Source organism: Nicrophorus vespilloides, unplaced genomic scaffold (assembly GCF_001412225.1).
Source record: "Nicrophorus vespilloides isolate i.1.1-1 unplaced genomic scaffold, Nicve_v1.0, whole genome shotgun sequence".
In the NCBI taxonomy this organism is placed as follows: domain Eukaryota; kingdom Metazoa; phylum Arthropoda; class Insecta; order Coleoptera; family Silphidae; genus Nicrophorus; species Nicrophorus vespilloides.
The window spans coordinates 31,866-50,492 of NW_017097547.1; the positions used below are offsets into that span (position 1 = coordinate 31,866).

At 28.4% G+C, this 18,627-nt stretch overlaps 3 protein-coding genes across 5 annotated transcripts in view; all 3 read left to right on the forward strand.

Annotated features, from left to right (window-relative positions):
• The first annotated feature begins 241 nt into the window (after positions 1–241).
• On the forward strand, positions 242–3,373 carry LOC108560371 (calcitonin gene-related peptide type 1 receptor-like). The gene is made up of 8 exons (XM_017917891.1): positions 242–528; positions 602–781; positions 1,710–1,875; positions 1,996–2,121; positions 2,185–2,649; positions 2,710–2,920; positions 2,974–3,160; positions 3,216–3,373. Exons 1-8 carry the CDS (start codon positions 472–474, stop codon positions 3,330–3,332), a joined length of 1,509 nt encoding a protein of 502 aa, XP_017773380.1. The 5' UTR covers positions 242–471; the 3' UTR covers positions 3,333–3,373.
• A 1,762-nt stretch (positions 3,374–5,135) lies between these two features.
• LOC108560369 (phospholipase B1, membrane-associated-like) lies at positions 5,136–13,731 on the forward strand. 3 transcript variants are annotated; one of them, XM_017917889.1, is made up of 7 exons: positions 5,136–5,255; positions 6,154–6,398; positions 6,453–6,666; positions 11,429–11,658; positions 11,730–11,892; positions 11,945–12,253; positions 13,553–13,731. In XM_017917889.1, exons 2-7 carry the CDS (start codon positions 6,234–6,236, stop codon positions 13,684–13,686), a joined length of 1,215 nt encoding a protein of 404 aa, XP_017773378.1. In that variant the 5' UTR covers positions 5,136–5,255; positions 6,154–6,233; the 3' UTR covers positions 13,687–13,731. The 3 variants fall into 3 exon arrangements, with proteins under 3 accessions (XP_017773378.1, XP_017773377.1, XP_017773375.1); XM_017917888.1 differs by lacking the exon at positions 5,136–5,255 and adding an exon at positions 5,772–6,078; XM_017917886.1 differs by lacking the exon at positions 5,136–5,255 and adding an exon at positions 5,773–6,032.
• Positions 13,732–16,687: 2,956 nt separating this feature from the next.
• LOC108560373 (phospholipase B1, membrane-associated-like) overlaps positions 16,688–18,627 on the forward strand; it is an 11,099-nt gene continuing 9,159 nt past the window's right edge. Inside the window, exon 1 of the mRNA XM_017917893.1 lies at positions 16,688–16,973. Within this exon, the coding sequence (XP_017773382.1) occupies positions 16,842–16,973 (132 nt within the window). The 5' untranslated portion in view covers positions 16,688–16,841. The remainder of the gene's footprint in view (positions 16,974–18,627) is intronic.

An 18,627-nucleotide genomic window follows, 5' to 3' on the forward strand; every position in this document is an offset into this window, starting at 1 on the left:
TTTGTCACTATGATACGAACTTCATAAAAGTGTGTCACTGTGACAGATGAAATTGTATTTTGTAACAGTAGGTACTACAACTTCATAAATGTGTGTCACTATTACAATTGACATTTTATACTGTTATACTATGAAAATTTAAGGAATGTGTGTCTCTATATTCATATATTGTCACTATGAATTTATTTCAATGAAATAATCATCATCATTAAAACTGATTAGAAGTTGATTAGTTTGAAACTTAGATCAAAGCTTTAAACATTATGTCAAAGATGGAGCACTGTCAAAAAAAGAAATCATAAATCGAAAAGAGCCTTAAGACGACCAAATTTCGAGAATTCCATTATCGGAAGATAACAGATTTATCTGATAAGTAGAAATTACTTTATTCGAGGTTCGTGTTATCTATCTTGCAATTCATTCTGAATTAATAACATAGGTAGTGCGGTATCAACTGTGCCGAGCAATGCAATGCGCCACCAATTGGCATTGTTGTTAACAATTCTTGTGCAGTTTTCACACTCTCAGGTATATATCCACGGATTAAAAAGCTGTTCATCAATAATGTGATATTTTTTCTTTTTGTTCTTTGTTGTTGAAGGATGAAAAGAGGTGTTTATTGCGGTTTTTTCCTATCGCCCCTGCAGAGGACTACAAGTTTGCGACAGGCGACACTTGCTTCTTTATGTCCAGCCCGTTTTGGTTGAATATACCTGCAATCAAAAGACGTACCCTCGTCAAGATCATTGACGGAAAGCAGTTTCCTATTAGCTATACTATTGTAAGTTAACGATAAAACGAGTTTCTGAAGACGTTTTAAGTATTTGTTTGAATAAAAGAAATATATTAATTTAAATTAAAATACTTCAATAACATCTATTATTGTTAATTTGTATATTCGATTAATTTATTTGTTGTTGGCACTTAGCATGCTTAATTATAAAAATGGTTTATAAGTAAATATTTGTTTAAATCGTTTTCATGGCGAGTTGTTCGCAAACCGGATCCATTTTCATCAAAAGTATGATTTTAAAATGGATTTATTTGATTATTTATATACACTGTACTTTGTGCATAAAATCGTATCTAAAAATGGTTATAAATTGAAATAATCTGTTCGTAAACCAAAATTAGTTAGTTGTTGATATTCGAGAACCAAGGGACCAATATTATTATTTCTAGTTATTGCCATATATATTTTATAATATAATATTCAAATATTTTTATCAAAAAAAAACCTTTGTCTATCGTTGACAAAAAACATGAAATCATCATCATTGTGTTTACATTTTTTTATATCACAATTTGTAAATATGTTAAGAAATATGTTTCATGAAAGCATTATCAGAACTAATATTTTCAATACTTAGCCCCACTTTAATTATACGACTCAAAAACAAGTTTGTAAGGTAAATAAGAATTAAAAATGTTTAATAAGCAAACAAAATCTAATTTGAATATATCATAACTAATTATACCTTTATGTTTGAAAATTTCAAATCCTATCCAAGCAATGATATCAAAGCTTCTAATAAATATTTTCATAAGATTTGAACTATTATTATTCCGCTAAAAATTGAAGTATTTGAAGAATTCAATCAATATTAATTCAAAATAGAATTAAGATGTCTTTAAAACTGCATAATAAAATTTATGTTTTTTCAAATAGATATGTTGTTTTAATGTTTTAAGACGTACGATATTTGCAGGATCCAGATGGAAGAGAAGTTTTTTTCGATTACGAAAACCAAACAGCTTTAGAACATATTCAAACGCTGTATCTACAAGAAGCTTATTTCAAGAAATGGTACGATTGCGCAAACGCCGCCATGGATTGCTGCCTCAATCATTTAACAGAAGAAAACATGCAACCAGGTAAATTATAATCATTTCTTGTATATACGGTTAATTCCAAAATAAAAAATAGTTATCTTATCGTGTGTCTCTTCGTGATTGAAGTTGTAATATGCTTTTATTTATCCAATTATTGAATAGATGAAGATCATCCTTGTCCAGCTCTCTGGGATGGATACACTTGCTACGGAAAAACTAAAGCTGGAACTACAGTATACAATCTTTGTCCATCCTATATAAGAACAGCAGATGACTTAATATGCAATTGTAAGTTTTATTTCTTAAAACTTTTTAGAATTATATATTTTAACTAGATCTTCATCGATTCAGTAGAAAGCGAAAAGTATTGCCTAACAGATGGATGGAATCAAGTGACTAACTACAATACTTGCGTGGATGCCCCCATCTACAGGAAACGAAATGGGTTCCATTTGATCTGTCTCTACGTGTCTGTTGCTGTAATCTTTCCAGCAATACTAATTTATTTATCCTTCCCCAAGTTGAAAATCCTCAGGATCGCGTTACACAGAAACCTTTTGATTGCCATTTTCATTAAGAATGTCTTGGTGATTCTGTCCAAAAACTTGATCATTTTAGACGCTTTGGAAGGTGACAAAGGTAATAAACTTATGATCAGCAATAGCATAGGTTGCAGAGTTTTGGCCTTCTTTGAAAATCTATCGAAAAATCTGATTTTCACCTGCATGTCTGCGGATGCCTTCTATTTGCACAAACTTATTGTAAGACCTTTTGCCACCGATCCTAATATACTTATCTTCTATAGTATAGTTGTTGGTAAGCCATAATCCGTAATACTTAGGAATTAAGGATTCATTAAAAAAATCTTTGTTTCAGTATTTTCAGCGTTACCATCTTTGATCTGGGCTGGTCTCATGGGCGCTCGTGAAATGGAAAACTGTTGGATGGTAGACACAGAGACTTGGTACATTTGGATCACTGATGGTTACAAATACGCAATGCTCATCATCAATGCTATACTTCTAGTGGATATCATTCGAGTTTTGCTCACAAAGTTAGGGAAAGGCGGAAACAAGAAGCAAACCAGGTTTGTTGCATCACTGAAACCATTAGCAGTTTCATCAATTAATCATTTTCCAGATCCGCTCTGAAAGCCACTATAATCCTGTTACCGCTCTTCGGAATTCCGCTGTTGATCACCTCGCAAAGAGATCTCTTCGATAGCAGAGATTGCACTAAAAGCGACATCTATTATTACATAACATACGCGATCGAAGCGGCCCAGGGAATCCTTCTAGCTGTATTCTTTTGCTACCTAAACCAAGACGTAAATATAACATTCCAAATCAACAAATTATATCTTATAAAAATTCATGTTTTAGGTACACAAAGAAATTGCGAATTTCTACAGAAAATTAGATACGAAATTCCGTCAACGTTTCGGATATTCAGAGAGAATGCGCCGATCGACAGCTTGCACTAAATCCACAAAATATTAATTTAGTCTACTTACAATTTTTTTATATACAATTTTATAAATTAAAGAAAAAAAATATAATCCTAAACAATATTGTATTTCGTAGGTTTGTTTATCTGTTGTTTATTCGTAACTGAATGAATGCTAGATATAAATCTGATATTAAAATCTCAAGTGCTTGATTCAATTCAATTCTATTCCCTAATCGAAACCGTTATGTAAATAAATATTTGTTGGTACAGTTACAAATATTCATAACATTATCTCGTATTGAATCATTGATTAAATGTATTTTATCTTTCACCTTATTTTCATTTTCTTCCTCCTAAATAATTTATGTACGTTTAAAATTTGATACATTGTATTGTTTATTATTAAACAATACATGATTGTTTAGAATTATTACAAATATCTAATAAATAATCATAGAATTTAATTTGAGAAAAAAAATCAAGAAAACTTTAACTTCTATTATCATTATAAATATTTACTGACACGGATAATATATATATAACATATTTGGGAGATAACTATTGTCATATTCAATTTTGTTTTTCGAGAATCGCGTTATATAAAAAAGACCCAATATTTTTATCGTGTTGTAGGAATTCGTATTGTAGGAACTCGTGTTATACCAAAGTCTACTGTATTTTATGCTTTAGAATCTTGATAATTAAAACAATTTTAAGTTTAGTCTGAAAATTAATTATTTTTAAAAAATAAGTATGTTTATGTAAAATTTTACTATTTACGTATATTATTTATCATTAATAATTAAATTAATTAAAGAATGACAAACAAAATAGTTTACAATTAGTACTTCTTTTCATAATTGAAAAACTAATCTGTCTTTTTATGGTGAATACTTGTCTAATGTAGTCAACTTATTCACAAAAGAGTATTCTAAAATGTTTTTGATGAAATTCAATGAAACGTTTTCAAATATAGAAATTACAATAAAATTCTTAAATATTATTAATCTAAATAGAACTGGGGATAACAGCAAAATTTCAAGAAATATAAAAACTGAAAATTGCTACATTTATATCGATGGATAAAATGCACACAATAGTCTCGTTCTCAAGTACTTGATTATTGATGTACAAATGAAAAATTTGAATAATTTTATCATTGAAACTTACCACAAATTGTGATTTAAAATAAATTAATGTTTGATGAAGTAAATTCACATAAAATAATGTTAAAACTATTTATTTACAGGCTAATTAATGGAGATTAGTTACAACGATTTTATTTCTTTCAGTACAATTTTTTATATATAGTTGGAATAAATTCCAATAAACAAAAACCTTGAAATTGTTTCAAAACGTTGAAAGAAGTGTATTTATTACGGTAAAAATACAAAATCAGTAAATGTACACGTTTACATAGTTGGTAAATTTGAGTTAAAATTTTAGATTAGATTCATATATCTATTTTTATCGGAAAATGTACACATTTTCGAGCGTATAAAGGTAAACGTTAAAAATAATAAACATAAATATAATACACTTGTATATTAAAGTTAAAATAAGAATAAGTTATATTATTATTTTGAAATCACATTCACCAACCAATCTGGTAAATGTGTATATTTACCTAACTACGTAGTTTTACCGTAACATATATATTTAACTTTAAGTGAATTCATATAATTAGAATGAATGTTAATAATAATAATCACAATATTTTTTTAAGAATTTGCATATAATTAGATGGGAAACAATTGTTAAGCTATATAGAACTTATAATGAACTCCATAAGTTTCTATTAGATAATTCGGAAAGTAATGCACATAATATAATGCATATGAGAGTAGTTATTGTTCAATAGAGCGCAAGTGAAGAAGTGCAGACTATTGCGTAACCGCAAATACATTCATTCCAAAAAAATCGAGAGCACAGCGTTCTTCAATTTTCAACCAAGTTCATCGTGTTCTTAAAAGGTTAGTGGGTGACAAGACAATTATACATCATCAATATAGCTACAAACTTTAAAAGGAATTTACGAACAATAAATATGAGAATATAGCCATAAATCTTAAAGTAAGGACACATATATTCAGATCACATCTATATGGAATTTGTAGTAAATAAAATAATAAATCACTTAATTGCGGACGTAATTAAGTTTAAGTACTGGCACTTATTTAGTTCTAATTATTATTATTATTACGAGTATATATAAGAGTAGGTGTATGAATATTGTAGAATTTAATGTATACAAAGTAAGTGTTGGTTTTAATAAATAAGTGTACTTAATTGTAATGGTTATTTGTTATTTAAGTGTGCTATTAACGTAATACAGCATTTATAACATGTATGTATAAAATTTGTATAAAATATCGAATAATAAATTTAAAAGATTTGACATTGATACTGCAAGTAAACCCGTTGTCTGAGTATAGACGAGTAAAAAAAAATAATTAAAAATAAATGAAGGAAAACGAGCAAAGCCATCGAGTTTCGGTGCACGCCATTATTTAACCATTCCAAGAGCAGACGAGAAGAGTTTAGTATACAAAGAGTATATGTGACAAGGAAGATCATTGTCCTTCGAAATTTGTATAAACAAGCTGGACATACCAATTACGTTTCAGTTTCGCTCCTTTGCTTTGCTAGTTAGTGTATACCGAGTACAGTGCGATTTAGAAATAGGACGATCGTTCCGAGTTAAATGGACTTGATGCGTATTATTAAGTGAAAAAGAAAAAGCGAAGACGGTAATAATAGTAAACTAATTTGCACCTCTCTTGGGGAATCCTTGAGGTTAAATGATTTAACTAATTTTGCATAAACTAGTTAAGTAAAGGATGACGAGTGTTGTTGTTTCTATCGTTTCAGATCTCGTCGCTAATCGGAGTCAATTGAGAAAAAAAAAGCAATGACACAGATGTGATTTGTTCGTCGCAGAGGGAAAAACCATGTGGAAATTTACAGTTGCTGCAGTTTTTCTGCTGATTGTGGGATGCTCGGATGGTCAGAGGACTTTCCTGGATGCTTTTCTGGTGCCGTTCAGGAAGTTCAAGGTTGCGTCTACTAGGTTATTGGATAGTAGTATAAACTTTGATGAGTTGCGAAGACGTAATGTAAGTAGTTGAATTTTGTTTGGATTTGAGTCTAATTGATTTTTGTTGTTGCAGAAATTGCAACCGGAAATTAGTGAAGATGTGCCATTTCCTTGCGATTTGAGGGGAGCGAGAAGTGCTGTGCGTCCGAAGAGTGTGCATCAGTTGAGACCTGGGGATATTGATGTGGTAGGAGCTATTGGAGACAGTTTGACTGCGGGATTCGGGCTTCTGGCTACTACTCTTCCTCAAGTATTTCTGGAAAATCGAGGATTATCCTTCAGTATAGGTAAATATACAATTATTAACCATATTTAGATGCATTTCATGAGTTTTCACATTGTTTTATAAGTTGAGTACACATAAATTTAATGAATTTAATTATGTGCATACTTGTAATTACAACTACTTTTTTACGTTATTTTTTAAAACAATTTATGGTCGTTATATAAAAAGAATTCAAATTTATTAATTATTTTTTTTTCAAAAATACTCATAAATAAAAATAAACAATAAATTTACATATATTTTTATATGTTATGCAATAGAATTTTTATAGATTTTGTTTTATTTATTTGAACGTTAATCTAAAGTATAAGTGTATTTACTTAAAGTTAAAAGTTTAATGATAATTTTTGAAAATATTGAATGATAATATATTTTAATTTGAATTAATTGTTGAAAAACTTAAATTTTCTATCTTAGATACTTTGAAAATTGCGAATTGTAGTTTTTATATTTAATATTTTGCTTAGAGGAGAGACATTTCTGTGTCGACCTTTAAAGTTGTGCCCTTTAACATTTATATTACTGAGGTCAAATATACTGAATAAGAATTATAAATGAATATACTAAGATATTAATTGTTGATTGTAAATACATTTATATTATTGTTATTTTACTATTTTTTTTATAGATTAATGTAATGTGTTAATTGTATATTAAATTATAAAAAAAATATACTTTGACAAACAAATTTGTACAATTTAAAATAATTTATGGGGAGTTTCATTGCTCATGGATATCATACGATTTGATACGATACGAATTATTAGTTGTATATTTAAAAACATGTTTGCTGAATTTAAATTTTTTATTAATTATAATAAAATGTTTAAATTACTTTGAAAATGTAAATCTGCAAAACGGTTTTTTTAATGCAAAAATAGTAGGGAATTAAAGAACATTATAAGAAATGAATATTTAATCTTTAGATTTTGATTGTTATGTAAGTGTACAAATAACATATATAGGTTTTATAACATGTAAGTCTAGAACTGCATATAGTGATTCTATGCGATGATAAAATTATGGAATTGTTATGAAATGTACGTAGTTATAATAGTACGTTTTAGGTGACCCGTACTATTAACTTACAAATAAATCACTGAGGTGCATGATTCTTCGTAATCAATGGTTAGTTTTCAAGAAATACATATATTTCTACAACTAATTAGAAACAAAATTGTAATGATCTAATTTAAATATGTTCAATATGTGATGAAACGACATAACCAATGGATGCGTGGTGGATTTTTGCGTAGGCGCAGGAGGCGCGTATTAGACCTTTTAATCAGTGGTTCCCAACCTTTTTTGTGACATTCCATTCCAAAATTCATATGTCCCCTACGTAACATATACATAACACGCCATACGGTTAAACTCTAGATTTGTATATTTTCGAATTGCCTCCCTTATGAAACAAATTGCCTCACGTTGGGAAACAGTGTTTTAAATCAATCTTAAACCTTAATTTGGCTCTTGAAGAACTATGGCCTCCTCAAATACTAAATCCGCCAATGAGAACAATATTCAGAATAATGATTTTTATGCTATTATGTGATAGTTCAAACGATGAATCGTTCATTGAACTCTAGTATTCACGATCTTCCAATTAAAATAATTACCTAGAATAGCATGACCATAGTCAATCAATTTTATGATCTCTAGTCGTAAATTAAACTTTGCCAATACAAAATTGTATGAAACTGTATAATATATATTGCATTTAATTTAATAACTCTCTTTAAAAATAAATATGAACATTAGTTTTTTATGGATTCTTATACATCAATTGCAATGATTTGAAATTAAACTTATATAATAATATTTATTGCAGCAATTGTATAAGAAATATGTATTAAACAAAAAAAAGCATATCAACTAATATCTATATAAGATTCGTATTCAAATCACAGTCGGTTACAAACAAAAGGATATTGTGTTCGACCTCTTCGTACGTAATAAATCATTCATGATTCTTCGCTTTGTGACGTTGCTATTCAATTTCCAGTACATTCCATAAATCTAAAATCCATATAGAATGCAGTTTAATAGTTTTAAATATTATATAATACTATGAAAAGTGATCAATAATCCGTACTGTTGGAAACGTATTAATAAGTAACTAAAAGTTGTATAGGAAAAAAAAAACGATTAATGTTTAAAAAAAACTTTCTTTACAGCAATTTTTGTATTTTATTTTACTCAATTAAAATTTAGTTTCTATATGAAAATATGAAAACTGAACTAAAGTAAATCAGAACATATCGAAACCGGACTATACGAGACAATGTTGATAATTATAGTTTAATTGAATATATAAAAATTTAAAATTATGTAAGAGAAGTATTGTTACATATTTGAAATGTAGATTTATATTATTAAACATAGATGGAAACACAATGTATTAATTTATTTAAAATACTACAAGAATAATTAATAAAATAATAATTCAATATTTTATAGTTTTTAAAAATAGTTACTTGGTAATTTCAATAGACCATAAGACGAATCAGTTTATATAGAAAAATCGACTGAACATTGTCCAAAAGTAATAAATATTCTTTCCAAAAATAGTTCCATAAATTTACGTCTTATTATTGGTAATTTCTTTCACTTGCAAAATTTTATTCAGAAGTAAAAATGACTCTCTTATACAAGAAAAACCATAGTAAAAGAAAATATTTTTTAATTAATATATTTAACTTTACATTAGCTAATCTATCACTAATTTGTGATAAATATGTAATCAACACGTTAAAATTTCGTAATTAAAACCGATATAAATTAATACGTAAAGAAAAGTACATGCAAATTAACAAATAATGTCCAATTGCATAATTCAAATGCATTAAAAGTATAAAATTAATGGATCTAATAAAATCTAGTAATAAATTTTGAAAACATATGAAGGTGTTTTTGTGCCATTAAAACGCATAATATTTGCATCGCATTTAACAAACGTCAGTTTCCATGATTTATATATAAAAAAAAATATAAATATGCATACACTAAATTGTGTAACGTCCGCAAATTATGTCCTTTCTTTATGATATAGATAAATAATTATTACTTAGAGAACTTTGGATATTCCTATAAAAATTCTTGCAATGCATTAAAATATTTTAACGACGACCTCGATTATGCAAGAAATAAACAATAAAAGAAGAATCGTAAAATTTCATTGTTCTTACAATTATTTTTATTTATACGTATAAATTCTTCATTTTTTTTATTAGTTAGTAGCAGATGTGAATGAATTACTTTTTTTTTATGTATTGTTTCGTGTTAAATTTAATGGATGTTTTATTCAACGGTGAAGTTAGTTGTTAGTATTCAAAGCACGTATAGTTGATATTGTTTTTGTTCTTTTTCTTGTTGTGAATTTCCGTGTAATGTTAATTTAAGTATATCGAAGATTACGACACCGATCGTTGCAACTTGATAAGCTTCTACGTGACATTTATTAGGATCAAATAGTTTAAATAGAATTGCGGTACTAGAACAAATATAATTTCGGTTCTCGAATAAGTAGAATTTCGGTTCACGAACAAGTAGAATTTTGGTTCTTGAAGAAGAATTTTGGATCTCGAACAAGTAGAATTTCGGTACTCGAAAACCTGGTTTCTTAACTATAGATACAACATAAAAAAGCAATAATCTAAATATTAAGAGTATCGTCGAATTTCGGTACTCGAACAAGTATATTTTCGGTTCTCGAACAAGTAGAATCTCGGTTCTCCAACAAGAAGAATTTCGGTTCTCCAACAAGTATAATTTCGGTTTTCCATCAAGTAGAATTTCGTTACTCGAATACCTCGTTTCTTAACTATAGATGCAACATAAAAATGCAATAATCTAAATATTGCAAGTATTGTCGAATTTCGTTTCTCAAACATCTCGTTTTCTAAATATAAATATAAATACAAAATAAACAATCATCTAGTTTAGCATTACTAAACATTAAATATATCGTAGAACTTCGGTTCTCGAACAAGTATAATTTCGGTTCTCGAACAAATAGAATCTCTGTTCTCCAACAACTGGTTTCCTAAATATAAATACCAAAAAACAAATATTCTTTCATCTAACATAATTTCGGTTTCCGAACAGACTTTATTTTCCTGAAAAAATATACACATTTTCTTGGATAAATGAATTATTTTTATAAAGGATTAAACCATTTTGATATTGATAGTGGATATTTTTTTCAAACAATTCAGTACTCGAACAAATATTTATTCTCAATTTAAAACTCTGCTCCGAAAACTCAATTATCAGAAAGAATAAGAAAAAAAGGTGAAAAAACTAATTTCGGCTTCTATTAAATAATTAATGAATATTCTAAGTTATGCAAAAAATGTGTAACTTTTACTTCGAAAACATAAAATGGGTAATTTTCTATTATGAAATTAAATTCTAAAATATTAATATGAAATAAAACACCGTGTGGTGTTTATAGTCTTCACGCTAGATTTTATAGAAAGTTAGGCAACATGTGTCTTGGATAGTACGTTTTAGGTGACCCGTACTATTAACTTACAAATAAATCACCGAGGTGAATGATTCTTCGTGATCAATGGACAGTTTCCAAGAAATACATATATTTCTACAACTAATTAGAAACAAAATTGTAATTTGGGAATGATTTAATTTAAATATGTTCAATCCGGTTTTCCGAAATAGCATATGTCTAATGAAATCACTTTCTAAACCCATAACATTCCGCATGTAAATTGCATCGCATTATTGTTATGTAAACAACGTAGGTGGAGTTGGCACGTGGCGACAGTACATCACCGTTCCGAATCTTCTGAAGGTGTTCAATCCCAATTTAGTCGGTTTCTCTACAACTTACTCTTCGATCACGACGCAGCGATCATCTCAATTCAACGTGGCGGAAGGTGGTGCCGTTTCTCAAGATACACCTTACATGGCTAAGGTTCTTGTCACCAGAATCTTGTACGATCCTAGGATTGACAGAAACAATGATTGGAAAGTACGCAATTGATTGACAATCTGTCAAATTTTATTTTGTGTATATCGTAGTAACTGTAGTACTGATTTCAGTTAATAACCATTATGATTGGTCCCAATGATTTCTGCAGCCGAATTTGCCGATCTTCAAACATGGAGCAAGAACTTTCCAAGCATGAAGATCATATTGTGCAAGTGTTAAGGACAATCAGGGATAATTTACCAAGAACTATAGTTAATTTAATACCATCTATGGGTAAGACAAAGAAATATGTTTTGTTGACAAATAATAGAATTGTTTTTTTCAGATACTTTTGCTTTGAAGAGGATCAGAAATAAACCAGCGGAATGTTACTTGACACACTCTGCTGAATGCTCTTGTGTCTTCGGTGTACTACATCAGAAGAATAGGGCAAAGTATAGACATTTCATCCAGAGGTGGCAGAATAAGGATGTGGAAATTGCAAGCAGAAAGGAATTTCAAAGAGATGATTTTAGCGTCGTGCCGCAAATTTTGACGATTAACATGAGCATTCCTTTGAAAACCGATAATGATTTTGATCTCTCCTACCTCTCTGCAGATTGCTTCCACTTCAGCCAAAAAGGGGGCGCTATACGTAATAATTCATATCAATCATTTTACACAGTCTTAACTTAACATTCATTTTCATATTCATTTTTTGTACTTTAAGCGAATGTACGTAAATCCAATGATACATTCTCATACAAATAAATGAATTTATAATACACAGTGTGTCAAGAGACACAAACATAATAACATCATTATACGTCCGTACAAATATGAGTATGTTAATTCGATCATTAGTACGTATTATCGAAATACGTTTAAGAGATGTTCGTTAAGTTAACAATGACTTTACTGACCTTGAATATTAATTCACATAGACTAAAAATAGGATTATTGCATTACTTTCTTTTTATTATGATACATAATTTTTTGCTAATCGAAATGTCAACTGTCAAAAATGTCAACGCAAACTGTTACTGACTGTAATTTAATAACAAAATCATTATTTATTGACATAATTTCTTTAATCCATATTTACGAGCGTTCAAATAAAATAAAAAATAATATTACAAATTATCATCGCATTTAATCGAAGTTAAAAAAAAATAGAAAGTTGTTTAATGTTGACAATCGAAACGTCAACTGTCATCTGTCAAAAGATTTATAAATTCAACGAACACGTGTTATTTATAAATGCGAGTATTATTGATTGTACATATGAAATCATTGTACGTCAATTCGGGTATTTGTACGTATTATCGAACTGCATTTAAAGGATGTAGGTTAAGTGAGCACCAACTTTATTTTAACTAATATATATTACATTTGACGTCATCAGTCTTAAATTATCTTCAGTTAATGATGATTCATAAGTTGAGATAGAAAAATATTGAAAGATTTATGGTCATTTCCATATAATAAGTAAATTGGGTCATCAAGAATTGATTGAATAATACAGATATAGCAATTCCTTGCATAGTTTCGCTTCGATCAGTGCGGATTCACTATTGTACGGTTTGTAATTTTGAAAACTAACAAAAAATTTAATTTAAAATAAAAGTAAATTCTATAAAAGTTGTCTCCTATTTTCATACTGTTTTAAAGTCCTCGATTAGTCCGGTTTCAAACATTGGCGGAAATCATTACCTATGTATTGCTATAAATATAATTATAGAATTACAAAACCAATAAATATAGATGACTTTTTTTTATAGTTGCTTAAGTCTTAACAGTTTATGTATAATTAAACTAAATACGGTTGAATGATTTTGCGGTTTATGACTAATTCTAAAAAAAATCAATTTCTACAACTATTAATCAATTTCTTTATAAAATTGTTGTAAAATATTCAATATATGTATGAATTTAATCTTTTTTTTAATTACAGTGGCTTTGGGTATTTGGAATGGGATGTTGCAGCCAGTAGGAAGGAAAACTCCAATCATGAATTATCATAATTTCACGGACATCCGATGTCCTGACGAAAGTAATCCTTACATCTTCACGCTTGGCAACAGCTGATATTCAAATATATAGAATCAATTAAAATGAAAATTTCTAAATAAAAAAAAATAACAATTAAGTAATAAAATTAATTAATTATATTTATATCTGCGAACGGAGTTTTGCAAAATAAAAATAGGAAGAAAGTCCCGAAAAATGATGTAAATTTGACGTCAGTCGAAATATTTTGTAACGCACATTTGAATATCTGTAAAAGGTATCTGGACATGATGAAATTAATTGAAATCCAATAATTACGACATTTTCAATTAACGATCAAATGTGATATTTATTTTGGAACTTAAACTTTTGTTTTGAATAAATGTAATGAATTTAACTGTTTTCGAGTTACTTGGTACATGAGACTAGACAAGTAATTTATAATTGATTACTTCTACAAGTGTTCTAATAAAACTATGCGTTACTTGTCAAGTAAAGCACTTACCAAGCCTGATTTATAAATTAATTATAAAGAAAATTTGAAAAATTGTATTTATATATAAGATAATCAAAGAAAACTTATAGTATTGGATTATATTTATTAAAGAAATATTTTAATTTTTCTTGAAATTTATATTGTAATATATGGATTCTTTTATTAATGCTTAAAAATTAATTTGCAAAACAAATAATAAATGTATGTCACCAATGACAAATAAATTAAGTTTAATAAAAAAAATGATGAAATTGATGTGATATTTGCATATTGGGTCACAATGCAATAGTGCGTTCAAAACTTTTATTGTGGCAAAATATTGTTTTGTCATTTCCATTAATCTAATTTGTCCTTGAAACGCGAAGATCAATAATAATATATTTTTGAGAATTCTATATCGCAATCCCGACAACCAAAAGACCGTCTATTGAAATCCCGACGTTCAAAATCCCGACTGTATTAAAGTTCCGACACTTAAAATCCCGACTATGTCAAAATTTCGATTACCATAATCCCGACAATCAAAATCCTGACTATATCGAAATCCCGACTACCATAATCTCGACAATGAAAATCCCGACTATATCAAAATCCCGACTACCATAAAAATGTTATTGCAGAAATTTATAATAATAAAAGACACTGTCGGGATTTCGATATAGTCGGGATATTATAACAATATTTCTATTCTTTAATAAAATCTTCATAAATCAGTTGAAAAATTGAATAAAAAGTTTATTTTTTGTTAGTGAATGTTTCTTATAAATGTATATATTAACATAGAGCAATAAACCGTTATTTTCTCGTAATAAAAATTTACACTTCCTTACGTAACTTTTGAAATAAAACAAGTAATTAAATTGAAGAATGACAAAGACCAGTTTAAAACAATATCATAATTTAAGACACGCTCAAGAAACAAAAACTAACTCATTTTCCTCGTTCGCACAACAGACTAATATAAACCAAGGTCATTTTGTTATAAAAAATCAAGTTTTTTTTTATAGTAGCTTTCTTTTAAATTTAAAGTTTCGCATAATTATGTTTTTTCATATTAATATATTTGTTTATTTATGGAAAAGTTTAATTAGATTAATTTAAAATTAATTTGATCAAATTAGGTTAGGTGAGGTAATGGATGCTTCGGTAAGTACCTGCACTTCCTAGTGGATAGTTCAAGAAGCCGGATTCAAAATGTTAAAATGCTGCTTCTAAGAAGAAGTTGACAGCCCGTAGCATTATTTATGCAGATGCTGCACGTGGGTGTTTTGGTAAGTATCTACACTTCAAAATGGACAGTACAAGAAGGAGCATCCAAAATACTGCTCTTCTGAAAAAGATGACAACCCGTAGCAATCTTTCTACAGATACTGCAGGTAGATGTTTTGGAAAGTACATGTACTTCATAATGGACCGTACAAGAAGGAGCATACAAAATGCTGATCATTAGTGATTAGTACTTGCACTTCAAAGTGCATAGACCAAGAAGGTGGATGCAAAATGTTTATATAGTGAAGAAGATGACAGCCCAAAGTATTATTTCTTGAAATGTTGCAGTTGAGTTAAGAAAAAGCACGAGATGGAAGAATGGGGATTGCTAGAACCAGAAACTTTCATTGGTTCAATGTTAAAGAACGCAGAGATGGTACATACAAGACATGTTTTAAGGATGATCTTCGCTAAGTGAGAAATACCAGATTCCCAATCCTGGATGTTGATGAAGAAGCTGAGAGGTATGCGTATCTAGGAATCATAGAGTACCACGACTTCATCCCTGGTCCAAAATTAGGTGAGTTTACTTTAGATTGGTTAAACAACATATAGGTTAGGTAGAACAGAGGTCGGAAATTCGCGGCTCTGAAGCCACATGCGGCTCTTTTGATGAGAAATGTTGGCTCTAAACTATCAAAGCCATGGATATGTTATAAAATTCTTGTCACTCGTATAAATAAAGATTGTAATACTACGTATAGCTTCTAAGACTAAGAAATATCTTAAAAATTATCATTTGTTCCAAAAATATTGCCGTAAAATATTAAGTAAAAAAAATAAATTAAAAATAGATCAAATTCTGAAATTTTTATATGTGCCCTTCAGTAAAATGTATAATTCTGCATAATACAATAGGTATTTTGGTGAACAGCTAATAATTTAGTTGAAACGAAATAACATTAGCATAAATTACTCAAAATTAGTGAATAATACATTTTAATTACTTAATATAAATAAAAAAAAAATACTGGGTTTTATAATATTTGTTTTGTACCAACAAATTTTTTTTTTTATGATTATTACTCAAAATATGTATATTAAATATACGAATGGCACGAATTGTGAAGTCGTCTTAATACGTATTGCGAAATATTTGGTCCTGTCTACGATTTCTGCAATTCGCTTATCAGGTTGGTGACTTTTTGGTGGATAGGTGAAAGTGTTTGGGAAGGTTGTCCGTTGTTCCTTCCACTCCAGCACCGTATTTTTGGCCCCACTAAATGACTTCTCCCGTCAACGACGTCCCGATGTGCAACCACATGGAATTTTTTCCAAATCATTAGTCAACAAATCAACCTGAACCGACCAGGTCGTAACGCACACGTTCCTTAAATTATTATGTAAAGACATTTACTAACATCCTCAAGCACTTGTATATATATATATAGAGAAATATTATTTTTGATCGGGGTGAGCGATACTTTAGATTGATTGGATTGCGTTAGGTAAGTGTTTGCCGTAGAAAATGTCGGGTGCAAAAGGTGTAGTGTGTTTGATGATCCTCGTCGTCCTGTCTCGAGTGGCAAAAGATGTCCGCGGTCAGAGTGGTTCCTTGTTTGCACAAACGTACAGAGACCTCTTCCTTCGAGCCCAACGGGTAAGTCCATGGCGTAATACTCCGTGCCGGCAAAAGCTCTGCATTTCAATTTCGTTTGGAAGAAAGTGAAACTCTTTTTTTGTCTTTCTTTGTTTTGTTTCTGCGTTTTGCCGACTGCATACCAAATCGATGGACAAATTAAAGGAATTAGTGAAATTATTATTGCTATGAGCATTGTGTGGTAATTAGTTTCAAGCGGAGCGAGGCTTTCGTTTCGTATTTGGCGCGCATACAATTTTCATAACAGCAATGACAAACATTATTAATTTAAACTGCATCAATGCATTTTTATTACATGCTTAATTTAAATATTTTTTAGTAAAAACGATCAATTCTAGAACAATTATTGATAAAACAAACTTTTTATGTAATTTGTAGAATAACAATAATTTAAAATTCTTATTTTATAATTTTTTTAACTACTTTGAAAAAATCATAAATACTTATATTTTTGTCTTACAAATTATATATTAAATACAAACAAATTATATAAAGTTTACTTTTTCTAATTACTTTAATTGTTGTAATATTATAAAAATATAATCATTTTTGAATGAAAATCTGGAATTTAAAGATAATTCTTTGATACCATTGATTATTGATATTATACTACAAACAAATATTTTATACTTGCATAGTCCGGCTTCGATCACTCCGGATTCACTATTAACCGGTTTTGAAAATTTCAAAAGAAACAAAATTTAAAATGATCAAAATAAAAATAAATTCTAAAAAACTATTACAGATAATTATTTTTTTCGCTGTCAAGTCACTTTTTATGCGGGTTTGTAGTCTTCAATTAATCCGGTTCCACATAGTCCGAGATATTGGAGAAACCGTTTATCCGGACTATGCGAGGTATTGCTGTATATTATTATTTTTTCTTATAAAAATGTTTTCCAAAACTATGAATGAAATATTAAACAAACATCGTTAATAGTTTATACTCATAAATTAATAATTTTAAAATATTTCAGCATTTATGTGAAAATAAAGATTATATTTTTGAAATATTTGAAAACAGAATAATTCAATAAAAACAATTTATTAGTAATACTCATAAATTGTAAATATGTACATTAATATGTTACAATATTCAAGAAAGTACTTTTATTTAATTTTTTAATTATTTTGTTTCATGACTATAAAAAAAATTGAAATAAATTTGTTAAAATTTAAAACAAAAATGTTTAAATATAAAAAAAACCCATTTGATTTATGACAGAATCTATTAATCAATTAACAAATTATCTAAAAAAAAAACTGAATTAATAAATTAAAATATGCATGCAAAAAAATATTTGTTTCTATTTCAACACTATAACAAAATTGTAGACATTTTAAATAAATATAAAACAGAAGAAACAATCTTTTGTTTTATCTATGAGTTACAATGAGTTAATATGTTAAAATATGCGAGAATTAAGATTTTAGAAATAATCCATAAACAAAACAAATTTTTTTATTTAATTTATATATTTACAACTTTGTTTTTCAAGGTGATAGTTTTCTATTTTAACGATTTGTTAATATTGTTAATATTTTGAATTATTAAATATATTAAAATTAAATTAGTGACTCTGGACTGATATTTTCATAATCGGACGTTTTTGTGTTGAAAATTAATCTGATTTATTTTTTTTTTTTTTTTTTT